This window comes from Vidua macroura, chromosome 13, assembly GCF_024509145.1.
Source record: "Vidua macroura isolate BioBank_ID:100142 chromosome 13, ASM2450914v1, whole genome shotgun sequence".
Taxonomy (NCBI): domain Eukaryota; kingdom Metazoa; phylum Chordata; class Aves; order Passeriformes; family Viduidae; genus Vidua; species Vidua macroura.
In genome coordinates this window covers 7,199,684-7,217,543 of record NC_071583.1, presented here as the reverse complement: position 1 = coordinate 7,217,543, position 17,860 = coordinate 7,199,684, and the positions used below count along the sequence as shown (strand labels likewise).

General features: G+C 46.2%; 1 protein-coding gene across 3 annotated transcripts in view; it reads left to right on the top strand.

Moving 5' to 3' along the window:
- The window catches only part of SYNPR (synaptoporin), a 102,549-nt gene that overhangs the window by 49,000 nt on the left and 35,689 nt on the right, over positions 1 to 17,860 (top strand). The window contains exons 1-2 of one of the 3 annotated variants that reach the window (XM_053989555.1): positions 1,697 to 1,768; positions 2,761 to 2,949. The exons of 1 other annotated variant lie outside the window; for it this stretch is intronic. In XM_053989555.1, the coding sequence (XP_053845530.1) occupies positions 2,923 to 2,949 (27 nt within the window). In that variant the 5' untranslated portion in view covers positions 1,697 to 1,768; positions 2,761 to 2,922. Of the gene's footprint in view, positions 1 to 1,696; positions 1,769 to 2,760; positions 2,950 to 11,862; positions 12,027 to 17,860 lie in introns of those variants that run through there. One more of the 3 variants, XM_053989556.1, reaches the window with a different exon arrangement.

The window sequence follows — 17,860 nt, the reverse complement described above, 5'->3', positions numbered from 1 at the left end:
ACCAGCACCAGCATGTGCCAGGCCTTTGGACCACTGGTGTGCCCACCCTGACCCCATGCCCTTCTGGAAGATAGGTCCACAGCATCAGACCAGAGGCATGTGCATTTTACAGGCTTATTTATCCTCTGCCCTGTCCTATCAAACCCAGAGCACAAAGTCCCTTGGGGTGGCTGCAGCCTTTTGCAGCTCCTCTGTCTCTGTCTTTTTTTTTTTTTTTTGTGAATCCTGGTGAGGCAGGCTAACAGAGCCAGGAGCTGTGTAATTAGTAGGAGCAGGTCCCCATGTTTGCATTGGGCAGTTGTTAGCAAGGCTGTTCCAGGCTGAGCTCACCAGGCTGTGCCAGACCGAGCTGTCAGTGGAAACAGGCACAGGTGGGCTGCTTAGTGAGATGGAAAATAATTAGGAGAGCATTAGTTTTAGGTTGGAATAAAGGGATTGTCCAGCTGTAGCTGCTGTAGAGAGGAAGCTGAATGTTAATTAGATGCCACCAGTAATTATAGTGATTATGTATTTTTTGAGTAGCTGTTGGGAATAGTTCAGTTCACTTCCACGGGGTAATGTGAATGACGTTTCTAATCGGTTTAAGGAAGGGGGAAGGTACTTTTTTAAATTTTGTTGGTTTGGGGTTTTTTTTTTTTTTAACAATGAAAATTGCAGTAAAACAAAGCTACAAGCTGCAGAAAAATGTAAGTTGTTTGATATAACTGCTCAGATAAAATGATTGTTCATTGAAGTAAGAGAAAATGTTTTGTGTTTGCTGCAAGAAATACATCCTATTTTTCTACAGAGAAAAATTAGACCCTGGCAGAGATGGGACTTAAACCTGTTTTTCTATCTCATGGTGCATTTTCTTAGCTGTGAGACAAGCAGACCTCTTGAAAATAACTCTGAATTTATTTTGCTGGCTTTCAGGCCTGTTTGATCCTTCTCTCTCCTTCTTGTACAGAGAAAGGTGATGCCAGTAAAATTAATTGAAACAGTGATTTTGTAAGAGACTATTATTTATATTACTTGCCAAGGGCCAATTTTAATATTTAGATCAGAAAACTTATTTTACAGGCTTGTCCATGCATGGGGCCTCTCTGAAACAGTTGCTCCATACATATTTATGTAGGCATTGTGATAAATCAAGTGCCCACATGCGAATCTGTTCAGCAATATCTGTTGTGCTCTATATTCAATTTTTCTTTCAGTTTTTTCTTTCAGTTGTAGATCAAGCCTCTTGCTTATACCCACTAGTTAAGATGTGAACACATTAACATGCCACCCACTGTGTCTGATAACCTAACGAACACCTGTGATCTCAGACAGCCTCAGCCCAAATTCACTCTTAGCATTATTTGTCAAGATTATTTGTAGACTAGATTTGCATAAATTGCCAACAAGCATATACTGAACACCCAGACTTTTGTAGAATACTTTAATGGAAATTACTGGTGTGAGAGAATATTGTCTTCCATGTAAACCAAGTGCTGCTCCTGGGGGATTCTCATTTCAAAGAAATAATAACAAATACTTGAATTGTACATACACAAAATGTGCAAAAGCCCAAGGACAGTGAGCTGCTTTGCACAGAAAGCCTCTGCTGTTTGGACAAGGACAGTCTTCTGCAGTCCACAGGGAAGGTCAACCTAAAGCACTTGTGTGGCTGCCTAACGTGAAACTTAAAAAATGCACCATTCGCCTTCGTTCACAGGGGAAATACAGTACCTCAGCCCCTGACCTTCCTGAAGCGGAATTTGGAAGAGCCTTGCTGATGGTGATTCAGGTAAGACATTGCCTGGTGTTTGCAATGGCTGGGTTACTTTCTGTTAGGGGCATGACTGATTTTTCTGAGCATCGGGCCAATACAAGATACCCTGATGACACACAGTAGTCAGCGTGTCTCAGACAGAACTGGAGATGTTCCCAGCACAGCATCCTACACTTGCCCTTTTGGGGACATCAGTTGGAGAGGTGTAACCTTTTCACATGGCCCAACCCTTGCTTTCCTTCAGCTTTGTTCTCCATGTGGAGTTTCTTCAGTGGTCCCTGGTTGTGTTACAAGGGACCACCTACTTCTTTAGGTGTGACTAGAAGTCCATCCACTACTGGATGCAAGTGTCCTGCAGCGTGAGATGGGCACACACAAGTGTCTCCTCTCCCCTCTGTGCTGGCACAGGGGCAGGTCTGTGGTGTGGTGTGCCCTTCTCAGAAGTAGCTGTTTTGTTCCCATAATGGATGCAGTTATGTAGGGGGGAGGGATTTGCACATCCCATGGAGCTGGAGCAGTGGGTGGGTTGATTGCTGGAGCAGCAGGGTGCCCCACATCTGGGAACAAGCCTTGGGCTAACAGCTGGCTGAAAGCTTTGGTGGGTTGGATGCATCTGGGAGTGCATGATTTGCTGAGGAGAAGGCTCCTGTCTGCACTGCAAACACAACAGCCTGTGCTCTCCTTAATTGCTTCCATCTAGGAGAGTCAATGGCTTCTTTGATTGAACTATGTTTAATGAAAAATAGCAAGGTGAATGCTTTGCTCTTGTATCTAAAATCCACTGATAATTAGAACTTATGGAAGCAGTAATGTACTTCCTTTTCCTTTTTCCCTGACCAATGAGTCAATTGAAATACATTTTCATCTTTTTATCCATAGTACTTTAATTTGGGGAATAGAGACCCTTGCACACTTTTCCTTGCATGCTTGGGTCACTGTGCAAATGGGAAAATTGGGCTGGCCTTGATTTACCTGCTGCTTACACAGCCTGTGTTCTTCTCTTCCAGATTGATCCTGAAGGATCCACTGCTGTTTGATGGGAATTCATCAAAAAACAGTGTCACTTAACGAGGAGTGTAGGACACCCTGGGACTCCCGTTCCTCTTCTTTGAGGATGAAGAGTTGACAATTTTAAATGGATACACCACAAGCAGTATAGTCAAAAGGAGATGGAGGAAGATCGGGAGCTCTGGCAGGTTTTGAATCTTCGAAGAATTGGACTCCAAGGATGTTGATCTTGATATTAAGGCCTGTGTTTATAAGAGTGATTGCTTTGCCGTGTTCTCCTTGAGGACCTGGCTGAGCATCCAAAGAGGGGACAGACACATTGTCACCTCCACTGAGGCCGGCTGGCTCATGTCACCAGATGTGTTTTATCGCTATGAGCTCCTCTCTGTGCTGTGCCATCACCAACAACTGTAGGAACAATAGGAGATTTTGCTGCTCCTGTGCCTGGAAGCCTTGTTTGTCCTTTGCTCTCCTCCTGTACTTGGACACAGGAATAGTTCTCAGTCACACTGATGGGTTTACTTCAGCCCTGATGTGTTGGTGCTTCCCTCATCTGTCCTCACCATGCCTGGCACCGCTGAGGCTGTGGGCTCTGCTTGCTGGCAGGGAGGTGGCAGTTCACTGACAGTGCCACCACTAGGGTGATTTTGGCCATGACATAGTTTCCCTGTGTCTTTGCAGCTTTCTGAGCAGGGAGGTCTGTCAGCCTGAGGGTTCATTTGCACAAACACCATGGGTGAGAAATTCAACACTGTGTTGGGCCATGTTTATTTTAAATCTCAGGGCTGTTGAGAGTTCTGTCAGCCAAGGCAATCCCCCAACCCTTGGGAGCACCAGGGCTCTCCAGGCTGGACGTGGTGGGAGCTCTCCTGATTTGCCTGGGAGCACCGTGGTGCTGCTTGGCAGCCCAAACAATGGCAAAAATGATTTTTCCATCTTGTCTTAAAGTGGAGCAAGTTTAGTGATGGGGGGAGTACAGAGTAACACAGCTCAGGGAAGAGCTGTCTTCCCTGAGGGCTCACACAGTGCACACTAGGGATTTTTAACCCTGGGGTCCCTCTGGACTTCTGGTCAGGCTGTCTCAGGCTTGCACGGGAAGCAGTAGTTTCCTGTGTGACTGCAGAGCATTGTGCTGGGGATGGTCCAACCTTGCTGTGGGGTGGGAGAAAGGGTGAGCAATTTTTTTTTAAACACATTTTTTAAACTGGTGCTCTGTTTCTCTCACTCCTGTGTTGATGGACGCTGCTGTTGTCCATCCCAAGGATGGCTCCAGGAGGATGCTGAGTGAAGGTTGGGATGCTGTACCCTCTGTCTCTGGCTGTGGTAGGTGGGACAGTGGTTGTCCCAGAAGGAAAAACACCTCAGCTGAACCAGTCTCCCATGGTTCCCACATGGACCTGGTGGTGCAGTGAGTGTGCTGATGTGCTCAGTGCTCTTGTCTGTGTGTGTCAGTCCCAGCACAGGGAGGGGCTCTTCCAGGCAAGAGAGATGACTCTGGAGCTGGTCCAGGTGCACACAGAGCCCTGGCACTGGGTCCCTCCTGGCATGGGCACCTTCCTCTGGGACACCACTTCGGGAAATGTGTTGTTTCCCGTCTTTTCCTTGCCAGCTCTCAGCAGTTTCTGTGCGTGCCCACAAGAGAGCAACCCCAGCACAGGGTTGTTGTCTCCAGAGAGACAGACTGTAGGGCTGAGTGTGAGGTCAAATCTGTCTTCCCTCACCCCTTCCAGCCCTACCACCGCATCCCAAACCTGAGCTGAACAGTGAGTTTAGGCCCTCTATGTCCTGGGCAAGAGGGGTATCCCACAGGGAAGGAAGGACATGCTGGAGGAGAGAGCAGGAGACCCTGGCTGTGCCTTCTACAGCAAACCCAGTGCCATCTCCAGGAAAGAACCATGCCATGAATTAGCAAGGGACATCAATCCAGGATGTGCAGGAAACAAGAGAGGCTTCAGACAGAGCTTAACTATTTGGATGGCTGAAAATCTGTTGCTTTTTGCAGTTTCCCGTGAGTGCATAGACAAATTGTACTCATCTTGGAGAAGCACAGAATCATTTCGTCTCGAAAAGACGTTTAAGATCCTGGAGCCCAGCAGATATCCCAGTGGGTATCTCTGATGCTTGAACAGGTAGCTGGGTGTCTTGGTGGGGTTTTTTATGTGAGACTCTGTCCCAGTGTTTGGGGAAGGAGCAAACCCGTGTTTTTCATGTATCCTCAGGCTTTGTGAGTGTCACCTCAGCCTCAGGGCTGGGAGGAAATCCCAGGGTAGGCAGTCACAGCTGGGCTTGGAGGTGTGGTTCAACTATGTAGCATCAAATAGCTTAATTGAGCTGCCTGGGTCAGGAGGGAGAGATGGGCAGGACTGGCCCTTCCTGGGATGGACACAGCACAAGGGACTGAATCTCCTGCTGGAAGGACTTGTCTGTGTTCCTTTGAGTTGTAGGAGCATTCACAGGCCAGAGGTGGCACCTTGGCAGGTGCAGCCCCGGTGCCTGCAGAAATGGGCTTTGAAAGAAAGCTGAGGGAAGAAACAACTCCTTGCTATTTTTATCCTTGCACCAGGCCCCAGGGATTTCGATTGACAGGATTAGTTATGAAGCCAATATTATGAGTTTAACTATGAGTGAAATAACACAACTTCTGTGGGAAACAGAGTAAAAGAGGCAATTATACAGTAGTTTAATAACAGCGCGCTGCTGGCTGGGTAGCTGAAAACTTGCATTTGACAGTAATTAGATTTTTCCATTCTTCCTGTTAAATAGCTATAAAAATTACAACAGAAAATAATCCAATTCTCTTTTATTTCATGCTGTTTTCATCATCCATTCAGTACCCATTTGGTCTTCTGATTGTTCTTTACATGGTTTTAGTATCTGGTATTTAAGACCTACAGAAATGGGAAAATGTTAAAAAAATGCAGAAAGCACTAGGAATGAGGGAAAGGCAGTAACAGTCTTCTGAGCATGAGGAATCCAGGGGATGCTTGAGTGGACAGTGAGGGCTTTCCAAATTGACTAACTCTGAATAACAGTTGGACTTCTAACCACAGGAGTTATTCCAAATCATTTAAAATTAGAGTAAAAAATGAGATGTTAGGAATTAAATTCCCATTTACCTGTCAGTTACTATAATGTGCCAGGTGTAGATAAGCAGGAGGGATAGAGGGAGGTGTTATGGCACGTCAATCTGCATTGGTTGCTTGCTGCCTTCATTTACCTGCTGGGATGGGAGTCCATGCTGTGATGTGATTCTGGGCTTTGCTCCCACCTTGGGCTCTGTGCTGGCATGGCAGAGTGTGTAGTGGGGGTGTTTCTTGGCTGGCAAAGAGCTGGACTTGGACAAAAATCTGTGAGGTCCCTCAGATCTGCAGGGCATCTTCTCTTCCCAGTCTTTGCTGCTCTTTGCTGCTGGGGCTGTACAGGCATCTCATGTCCCTTTTGTTCACATCCCAAGTGATGCTTCCTTGTCTGCTGCCCTCCTTTCAAGCACTGTCCTTTTTTTTTTCTCCCTCTGTGTCTAGACAGCAGTAAGTTTTCTCTTATGGCATAAAAATGTGAATTACTTTAGAAATACACAGTTGTTAAACTTGCAGGGTGAAACTTAATGAGCCAACAAATGTGTAGCATTTGGCTGCTTATGATCATAGCTTGAAAGTGCAGCACAGCACAAAGGGAGGAACTCTCAGGTTTGCTTTCACCACTGAAAGCTCAGGATAGGACATTTGCTTGGAGATTAAAAGTATTCTTCATTTTGCTCTCCTTTACTTTGTCATGTAAAAGATCCAGGTATGATAAATGCTATCCCGATTGTGATGTTTTGCAAGGAATTTAATGTGAGATAGTGTTTTGCAGCTCTGGTGCCTGGTGAGATCTCTGACACACAATAAATACGTTCTGTGGCAGCACACCCAACCTCACAGCACAGCATGTCTCTGATTTTATTGCTTTTACTGTCATGATAGGAGCATCACAGTTCATCTTCACACCTGTGTTTCAGTTTTAAAGCGCTGTGGAGGTACCCAGAGCTGATAGCAGGGCAAAGGCCACCTCCAGGTTTGCCTCTACCCCATTTGGTTCTACTAGTCAAAGAAATGTGCCCTGCTTTTGGCAGATGCAAGTGCTCCAGATGGTATGGGGAAGAGTGCAAATGAAAGATTTGATTTCGGCCCTTCCTCACTTTAATAAAATCCTGTTCATCTCTCCGGTAGAGGCCTTTTTTTAGGGGCTTTTAAAAATGTATCCCCTCTCTTTTTTTTGTTTTCTAACCCTACCTCTGAGCCTGTGACTTTTAGCTCATCTCTGTGTCACTGGGAGTTGTTCTGCTGGTTGTTGCAGTCTCCATCCCAAGTGGGTACCTTCCAGCATGTTTTTCTGGTGCTAGTCTTTAAAAAGTGGCTATAAGCCATTAATCAGTGTCTGACTTTCTGCGCTGGGGCCTGTTGCCAGGTTGAGCCAGGTGGACAAGGTCAGGAGTACTGCGTGGGGTCTTGACACCTGGACATGTGCTGGTGAAGTGCAGACTTTTAGTGTGTGCTGAAGCAAATTCCTGCGTGTTCTGGGTTCCTACTGGCCCATGTGTGAGGCACAGGGTCAGCTCAAAACAGCTGGTGCTGCTCTTGGCCTATGTCTGCTGCCCCCATAGGTATCATTCTTCTGCAAAGCTCTGCTGGAAGAGCAAGAGGCTGGAAGGAGTCACCTTCTGGGGCTTGTCCAACCCGTGGGCCAATACCTGGACCTAATTTTGGCTTGGGGGGATGAGGGAGAGGAGAGCTGTCATCTCCCCCCTCAGTTCCATCTGGAATGGCATTTGTGCTCCCAGGCGTGTGCTGTGCTGATGCTCACACAGTGCCCGAGTCACCACCCTGTATTAGCTTATTCCAGCACATTTCCTTGCTACAAAATTAGATCCATTTTGCAAATTGCTGCTGCACTAGTAATTGAATTGAAGGGGTATTTTTGTTCATTTTCTTTCTCTTCTCCCCCCTCACCTTTTTTTTTTTCCACTGGAGTAAATCAGGAATAAGTCAACAGAATCAAGCCCTTAGTGCTTTCAGAAACATGCTCATTTAAATTGGATGCAAGAGGGTGTCTGTGTTTACATTTGGCCTGCCAAGAATCTCTGTTTCAGAAACTGGCTTACATAATATGTCAAAATTGGTTTACTCATTAGCATTGCAAACTGCGTGAAACAAGCCACAGATTGATAAACTCGCAGCAATATTTGCATCCGGATCTGAGTGGCACAGGGGGAGGGGAAGTTCATTAGGAAATGTTCCATTTCCACAAGAAAAACAAATGGTTTCCAGTTATAGATCTCAGACTTTGTTAATTTTCTGTCTTCCCAAATTTAAATAAAGATTGAGAGGGAAATGTGAAAATCTCTGTTGGCAAACAGGCAGCCTATCTTAATATTCCCTGTGCTGGAGGGTTGTTTACAGCAGCACTCCAGGTAGGCTGACTGTCCTCTCCCAGCTGGGCCTCCAGCCCCTCTGTCAAGCTCCAGCCTTCTTGGACACCACTGCTGCCTTGATTGATGCTTTCTCTGCAGCACAGATAGGATGGACATTTTAATATTATTAATTAACTTTTCCAAATGTGGAGTGGCCACCAAAGCAGTAGCATGGTCCAAAGGGCCTTTGGTGGTGCTGCCTGTTCCTGGCTTTACCTGGGCCGGGCAAGAGTGCAATCCAGCCTTGGGCAGAGCTGAGGACCGATGTGGAAAAGTTCCAGCTCAGGTGCTCCATTACTAGACTGATGAAACTCCATCTCCACAATGCAGTGTGTGATTTTAGAGGTGTCTGTAAATTTGCACATACACAGAGGAGCAGGAACTAACAGGGATTCTGGGGTAATGTGAACAAGCATGTTAAGAATAAAGCAGTGGAGCAATGAGAGGGTCTAAGGGTTGTTAGTGCCTTTGGGTTTCTGCTATGTGGGTGTTGGATACTCCATGGTGGGTTGGGGCATGGTAGGAAGAGACAGCAAAGAGTGGTGGGAAGCCAGATATTAGGAAAGGTTTCTTCACTGAAAGGGTAGCCAAACATTGGAATAGGCTGCCCTGGGAGGTGGTGGAACCTCTGTCCCTGGACGTGTTCGAGCAACGTGTGTGTGCTGCTTAGGGATGTAGTTAGTGGTGGACTTGGCAGTGCTGCATTAAGTTGGACTCTGTGATCTCAGGGGTCTTTTCCAACTTTTGTAATTCTGAGCGGTCCTCATGCAGATGCCTCCCCTGAGTCCTCTGTATCTGGGGACAAATCTCTCCCCAGGCTGCTGCCTGTCCTCTTGTTGATGTCACTGCATCCCTTTCAGCAACACTGGCCGTGAACCTTGCACAGAGTTGATGCAAATCTGTTACATGTATATTGCTTTCCAGTAGTACCTAAAGTAGTTTGGGACTTAAATCCTGGGATGGTTTTTAGTTTGCTTTGAAACTCCCAACTCAAAAATCAGAAATAAAAAGCTCTGATACTGCACAGAGACATAGCACAGCAGTGCTGGTGTTGGCAGCAGCTCTTGTGCTTGGTGATGCTGAGAGCCCCATCCAGTGTTTCAGATGAATTTTTGAAAAGGAATCTAATAAAGCTGGAGAAAGGATCAGGCTGCAGTGCTGCAGGGTCTGCTGCAGCCTGACAAGTGTTTTGCCTTGTCAGCAAACACCTGCACATTCACTTTCAGCAGTGTTAGAACTGATCCACAGCATTCATGGTGTGTTACCAGTTAGGGAAAAAAAAGCAGCCCTTGGTTTCTGTGTCCTGTGGAGTCTGTGTTACAGTGTTGTTTGGAGGAGGTGTGTGACAGGACAGTGACTCCTCTGCTGCAACCCATTGTGCTAAAGCTGCATCCCTACATCCCACACAGGTGCCCAGGTGCACACATATTTTAGAAGGTTGAGATACGGCAGCTCTCACCTCAGCAAAACTCTCTTAATGTATGTTTTTCAAAGTTTTCAGAAGATTTTAGTGAATTTAAGTAAGCAGTTGTTAGCTGTGGGAAGAGAAAATAAATTTTCTCACTGGAAAAGGAAATGAGAGGTGTTTGCATTTCACTTACTCTCACACCTTGCAGCAAGAGGCTGCTCACCATGAGATACAGCGCATTTGAGTGCCAGCTGGAGAACTGAATGCAGTGAAGGCCAGGAGCAGTGAGCTGCATCAGCTGGGGAGCGGAGGCAAGCTGAGTATCCTCCTGCCATCCCCAACCAGTGTGCACCCACAGGCTGGAGAAGAGCTCCCAGGGCTGAGAGAAAGCCAGCAACACTCTTTGTGCTGATGCAGTGGGTGGTAAATTTTGTGTGGTCCTTGGTCACCTTTGACCACGTGGAGTGTGAACGTGACTGCAGCGTGCAGCTCCTGCCTGCATTTGTAAGGCATCAACGGGCTGCTCACAGTGCAGGGAGAGGCAGATGCTGCCCAGCTCTGCAGACCAGAGTCACTGTGGTGTTTAATCTTCATGGCTGGGACTCAGGCAGTGTGCAGGTAGCTGGTGAATGGTTTTGTGTATGTTAAAATGCACCACGCAACAGAGCAGTGCTTCAGCCTGAAGAACTCTGTGAGCATCACAGCATCTCCTCATTACAGCATCCACTAGCATCAGGCTGTGTCTGCTGGAAAGGCAGGGCCACATCGACAGCAGTGACATCTGTCAGCCTGGCTGTGCAGCTCCTGCTTGTGGGAAAGGGACCTGGAGTACTGTGCTTATAAAAGGTTGTCAGAACCTCCTCTGTGCCTGGATTGTGCTAGAAGTGCCAGCCTCCCACTGATGAACTCTATTATCAGATGAATTCAGCCTCCTTCCTTTTTTGTCTTCAGGATTTTCCCTGTGAATTCCAGCATTTACTGTAAATCCCAAGCCGCTGGGGAAAAGCAATTGTGCTCCAATTTTGCAGTGCAGAGAACTGCTGTCACCCCACAGGTGTATCTGTATACCAGCATGTAACTTCTGTCTCCTAATAAAAGGGAAATCTGCCTTATGTCACATGTATTTGTAAATGTTTGATGCTGTGGGTAGAAAAGAGAGTAAAACAGTGATCAGCTCAGCACTGATCAGTAAACAGCACAGTATGGCTTGGTCTTGGTTACACCAGGTGGTGTTGGGGCACGGGTAAGTGCAGAGCCAACACCTTTCCAAGAGGGATCCATGGATCCCTTCCTGCTCTTAATGTTCTGATGTCCTGAACACAGAGCAGGGAGATGTGGGACTGGCCTGAAGCCCCTCTTGTGAGGAAGTTTGCTGTGACAAGGTGTGGGGTTTGTGTCTGAGTGTAGCTACTGGGGGGGAGCAAATGTGGCACCTTCCCAAAGAAGCGATGTTTGGCTGTAACTGATGCATCCGGCTCACAAACAGGTGCCTGAGCTCATGCCCTGATACATCCTCTTCCTCCCAACACACATGTGGCACAGCAAAGGTTTTGTTTGGGTGGATTAATAGTAGAAAAAATTTCCCTCTTGATGCAAGGCAACCCATAGGTTTCCCACTGGTTTTCTCTGATACACAAAAAGGGACAAAAGCACAAATTCCAGGAGGACTTTGGAGATCTGGTCCTGTGCAAGCAGAGGGTGAGCTCAGCACACATGAAGATATGGGAGACTTGAGAAGTCTTCTCCCCTTTCTGCATGGGCTCCTTGCTGCAGCTGCAGGGCAGCTGTCTGAGGTGCAGTGAAAGGCATCTGAAAATGTAACAGAGTGCAAACAGCCCCCAAACCCCACAATGAAGAAGCACTTCTCCAGTGGCAGTTTGGAGGACCTTCAAGCTTTTTTCAACTTTAGCCCAAAATTGTGGGCTGTTTCTTTTCTGTGGAGCACGCACGAGGGCCAAAGCGATGCTGCACTAGCAGTGGGTGGGAAGGGGCTGCATCTCCCAGCCCACCATGGTGGTACCTGCACCACCACAAAGCAATCAGCCCCTCGCCAAGGGGAAACGGTTTCTCCACTCGGGCTGTGTGTAGTCAGTGTCTAATAATATGAGCATTTTGCCATCCCTCTGCAAACAAGTCTGAGGCTGCTGCCTGATTGGTATATCATCTCACTTTCTCTCAGCATTGATTTTCTTGCTCTCCTTATTTGCTTCATAAAAAGCGAGGCAAGGAGCTGATGCTCGCTTGCTCCCTCTCCCTCCCTCCCTCCCTCCCTCTCCCTCTCTCTCTCTCTCCTGTGAGAAGCTTTTGGGAGCCTTTATTTTTAGTATGAGACAAACCTTGCTTTATTTCAGGAGACGCAAGTTGGATTATAAATCCTTTTGTAAATGTGTATGGTGATATTTGCTCCGGTAAGTTATATGCATCTCTGTTTATTTGTGTAACTGTACTGGCTGGGGGAGAAGTGGGGTATTTCAGGAATTGTGAAGCCCACAAAATTGTGTTTAGGCTTGGCTTCTTTGTAGTCTCATGCTGAGCCAAACTGTTCTGTGATTTTTAGATACGTTGAAATATTTTCAGTTTGTATTTGGCTTTGCAGAGAGGGATGCCTGCTTTGAAAACTTGTTTTGCACTTCATTTTACTGCAGAAACATGAACAATGATGATTAAAGGGAAAAGGAATTCTCATTTATTGTGTTCCTTCTGGCATTTTAAATCAAAGGTGCCTCCAAAATAATGCTACAATATTTGATAGAAAAAAATCAGTAAGAGCTATTTAATATTGATCAAGCTGAAGTATGAAATCTGACTGCCTATTACCTTAGATCAATCTAAAGTATGACAGCTTGGCAACAACATGCTCCTCATCAAAATATGTTAATGAAATAAAGAAAATCTTTAATTAAGAAAATATCTTGCTTTTCAGAATGTAACATCATTAGTACAGGTCAATAGACTGTTGCTCTGACTTTCTGCTCCCTGCCTTGGCTTTTACAGCTCAGCAGCCTCATTCCTCAGCCCTCTTAGTTAACTTGGAGACCTCCTTGTTATCTGTGAATAACAGCGAGGTGCAGTTATTTCTCTCTTCCCATCACAGCTCCTGGTGAGCTTTCCAGCCAGCACAAGTCAGGGACTGTAATAGTAGGCAGAGGAAAAGAAGATGTATAGCTTTAATAGTTTCAGACTGCCTAATACTTGAGTTTGCAGCATTATACTGATTAATTTATTGACACTTTCATTCTCTCATACTTGAACCGTATCCATGGGAATCAATAGCTTTGGTGCTCCAGAAGTATTTAAGAACTCCAGCTGTAGCACAAGTTGGAGCTGCTATGAGAACATGTTTGAGTATGTATCTGCTCAGAAAATCAACAGATTAAACCTAGAATAGTCTGCTACTCTCATGATACCAGGGTATGCTAATAGATATATGAAGTGTACTTTAATAATATGTTAGAAGGCTGTAATTGAGTTTATTAAACCCACAGGAGAAGGTAAGGATGTTGTGCAAGCCCAAGCTAAACTCTTCTAAAATCAGAGAGAAATTTCAGATTGGCAATAACTGCTTAGTCATTTTAAGCTGCTTTTGGACAGCTTTAATTATCCATCCCCCCCTCCCCCCCCTTTTTTTTTTTTAATGTAATAGTTCATGTGCCTTCTCACCTGCTTGAAGAGCAGCTGATGGGAACATTTGGTGGTGTTCCCCCCAGCAGTGGCTCATGGGCTCTGCTGGGTCTGTGCCCTGGCTGAGCTGATGCTGGTACACAGCATCCCATAGGCAGCCAGGGCATTCCACAGGCAAGCCCATGTGCTTTGTTCCTGAAAATGTAGTTAATAGGCACTCAGTTCAGAGGCTTTCTGGTGTTTTTGTGATTGCTATTTCACAAGGACCATATATATTTAGAGCAGCTGCATAGCTTGAATGCATGTGCTTGGCACAGAAAACATGGTACATAAAATGTGCCGTGTGCCACCATGTTAGAGAACAAGGTACATAAAAATAATTGTCTTTTTCACAGTCCTTTAGCTCCTCAGGTGTGGAGGGTATGGGTGTCTGAGCAATGCACATCTCACACACTTTCTAAGCATAATGCTGCTTGCCTGAGGACAGCATTGGGCATTTCTAATTTTGCTCAGCCCTGGTATCTGGCTCAGTGCAGTCCTTGAGGTGAGCAGGGCTATGGTCAGAGAACATGTTTGATTGACCCATGAGGGGAGGGGGCTGAAAAGCACAGTTCCTGCTCCTACCCTGAGAAACTAAAGGCCTGGGTTTTCTGTGCCATATAACTCATCACAGCGGGGGTGCCAGACTGTCCTGAAGCCAGGTTGTGGTTTATTAAGGGAGGCAGTTGATCTCATCCTAATAGCTTTGAAGCAGGAAAAGTGGCTTGAAATGGCTGGTTTGACTACAGGCAGGGGCAAGTCTCATCCCTGTCCCTGAGGGCAGGTTGCCAGCAACCAGGGGATTTAAGGCATAAAGTGAAAATGTGGTTAAGTATTTTGCTGCAAGACTTTCTCTTGGCAGAGGAGCTTTTGGCTGAGCAGAAATGATCCCATCAGCCCCACATCTCTACAGGGTATGGCTGACACAAACTCAGGGGGACAGGAGAGTTTCCCCTGCTCATCACATCATGCATACAGAAATCTTCAGTGTCCATGGGGTTTTGTCTCAGTATTTTGCCCATCCTTGTGCTGCAATGTGTGGTGATGCTTCATCTCCAGCTACTTGGTGGTAGCAGGTCTGGGGGCAGCTGCTCCCCAGCCCAGTACCACCAACCACCCCTCAGCTCTCAGACCTTGGAGCAGCCTCCATCACCTCCCCAGGAGAGTGATACCCACTCTGCAAGATGACTTCAGGCTGATGTGCAAACTAGGCTTGGTGCAACTGCAGGGACAGGTTCACAGCATGGTGCTTTGCAAGCCTTGGGGCTGAAAATTTGAGATTTGTGCCAGTGGGATGCAGACATCACTGTCCCCTGCTTAGGAGGTGTGTCAGGGTCTGAAACATTATTTTAGGATTATTTGGATCCCAGGAGCTTAATTTCCTTTGAGACCTGTCTTCCTGGCTGCTCCTCTAGCAGCTCAAACAATTCCTAGAGAAATTCCATAGACCCTTTAAAAAATGGATTTCTTAAATACCTGTCTCCTTCTGAATGTCTGATACTCTTTTCTTAGTCAAGTCCTTGGATGTAATGAGTACTTTCCTCACCTCTGTTGATCCTGCTCAGATCAATAGAAACTCTGCAGGGGGAAAGGTATTTGTATTGATATTGGGTGGCAGCTGCCTGTCAGTGCTGGTGATTGCAGGTGGTACTTTATTCTTCATGTTACTCTCGATTAAGAGATCCTGTAGAATTATATGACAATTTTTTCCAGGGAATTTTTCTGTGAACATAGGATGGTAGATGACAACCTAACCTGGAGTTTGGTTTTTCCTGATTTTGCTTTTGGGCTCTCTTTCCCTCAGCAACCTGAGCACAAGTACTTTCAAATATTGTGAATTTGACTTGTTTGTGCAACGTGGGCTGGAGACTCAGCCCAGCTGGTCTGAGCAGAGCTGGGGTCTCTGGGTCCCTCCTGAGCGTGAGGTACCACTGTGGGATGCAAGCATTTGGGAGCTGTGCCATGGATTGGGAACAGGGAAGGGCCACGTTTCTGTTCAGTGCATCCCTGCTCCTTCATCCAGAGCCAGAGCAGGCAGCCTGCTGTGAGATGATGAGATGGAGCTGCTGCCTGCCAGCGCTGCAGCCGTGTGTCCACACACAGGAGGCAGGTTTGCTGGGGAGCCCCGGGGACACGGAGCTCCTCACTGTGTCTGTGGTGGCACAGTGCCAGCCCTGAAGAAGCTGGAAGGGCCCATGGGTGTGTCTGGGCTGCAGGCAAGGTTGGGACTGGGGACACACTCCCCTGCAGAACCGTGGAGCTTGCTCAACCTTTTTTTCCTTCAGTGTCCAGTGCAGATGGAGGGTCTGGCTCTGCCTGTCCTTAGTTTGCAGATGTGACCAAAAGGTTGCAAAGAGCCCTTACACCTGCAGTGAAACTCTTTGGTAACTGATCTCTGGGGCCAGAGATGTGTCAGTAATGTGAAACTCTTCAGCAGTCCTTCCCTGTCATGTGCCATCTCTTATTTTGGAGGAAAAAAAAAAAAAAGGCAAGGAAAGAAAAGAAAATGAGAAAGATGTGCTAAGCTCATCTGTAGAGACAGAGACAGGTGATCAGCATGGGGTATCTGCAGTGCTGTGCCTTCCCTCTCCTCTCTTTTCCAAAGGGCTGTGTGTGTGTCAGGGCTGTCTGTCCATCTGTCTGTGCACAGGCTGGCTGGGTGGGAGAGCCCTGTGCCACCTGAAGGGCTGTGCAGTGCCTCATCTGTCACCAAAACTCCCCGGCGCCATGGCAAAGCAAATATGCTGCAGCAGGCTGTAAAGCTGTAAACATATGGGTACTAACAACAGATTAAGTGAGTGATTTAATCTAAGGGGCTTGGTAGATTACCATAAAATGTATCTTAATTAGAAAAGCAATCAAAGTTGCACAGAGTCAATGAGGATGAAACGTCTCTGTTGGCAACAGTGAGCATTCTCTCCCCCATTCCAGGGGATGTGGACGGCGATGGATGCAGCTCATGCCCACTTTGGGGGGTTTCCTGGGGTTTGCCCTCTTCAGCCCAGAGTGCAGGCTGCCTTCATGCTGAATTATTTGTTCCTTGACTGATAAGACCATCCTGTGAGCTTCTCAGAATGAGTCTGATGGTGGACTCAGGTTCCTTTAAAAGCATTAACAAACCAGAAACTGCTGAGCGCGAAGGAAGAGATCATTTGCACATTTTCCTTAAAACTCTGTACCAGTATCCAAAGATACATCTAAGTGTTTGCAGTGTATTGTACAGCTAGTCCCAGATAAAGGATTGGGGCTTCTAAGTGCTACCATAACACAAATAATTTATAAGTCTATCTCCCTCACTGTGTCCTTATCTTTTCAGTGGGCATGGCCATAATTAGCTTTCACCTGATTCTAAGTTTATAGCATGTTCAATTGCTTTTTCCATTCTGCTTGTGTTTTCTCTGCTTCCTTATTTTAGTGGTCCTGGCTTTATTCCACAGGCCAGAGTCTATAGATTAAAAAGAGCTGGATATTCATCTCCAGCAGTGCAGATGTAAAGATTGCAACAGCCAAAAACATATTGATGCATTATTGGTTTTGTACAAATGTCTGTTTCTTTTCCGGGGTCTGGGAGGATTTGAAGTACATTGGGAAGTGGCACAGAAAATTTGCAGCAGCTGCTGGCAGCTGAGAGAAAGGGAAGGATGGCTGGTTGTCTCAGAATTGAATATTTTAAACCATGAAGGAAATTGAGAACATTCAGGCAAGATTTTTTTAAAGTTTTTTCTCTATGTGTTTGGAAGTAGGTATGGGTACAGATTTTGGGGAACATGAATTAAGGGGTGTGAATATAAAGGAGACAGGCAAGAGGTGTGAAGCAGCATAGGAACAGGAGGATGCAGGAGAATAGGACAATTTAACCTGTCCAGATTAAATGTTTCAGAGATAGTGAGATAAGGACAATGTTGTTAGCATTTCCTAAATACGTTGTGTTTAGGTGTTGCTTTTTATGATTGAAGTGTGGGAAGGAGAGCAATACCATCTCTGGGGACAGAGTATGAGAGGAGTGGCAGAAAAGAAGAGGAGAGGGAGGTTTTCATTTTAAAAATGTTTCTTGTTCAAAATGTTCCCTGTGAATTCCCAGAGCTCAGCAAAGCAAACGTTCCTTTCTAGCCCATCATCTTAATTATTAAAAAATAAATTATTTTTACCATGTGGGCTGATATTTAGCCAGAAGCAAATTCTTATTCCAGCCTTTTGCACAGAGGTGGGTGCTGAGGTCAAAGCCAGCTCCAGTGGATTTTTCCATCCAAAACTGGTTTGAGATAAGGCAACTGGCCTCATGTTTGGAGACAGAGCTGGGGCAGGCGTGTAGGACAGCAGGTGACAGGCAGCAGATGACACCAGATAGTTACACAGGAGCCTAGGGAGCTGAGAGGAAGTTACTAATGGCCTCTGATGAGCATGGACGTGATAATAATGAGGTTAATGCCCTTTCATTCACCCAGAAACATCTTCAGGAATGTATAATCCCTGCTAGTCAATGGGCAATCATTAGGTCATAAATAATACAGTGTGATTGAAGGACAAGAGCCTTTCCTGTAATAATCATTTTCCGTCAGTGCTGACCCGGGCAGGGTTTGGT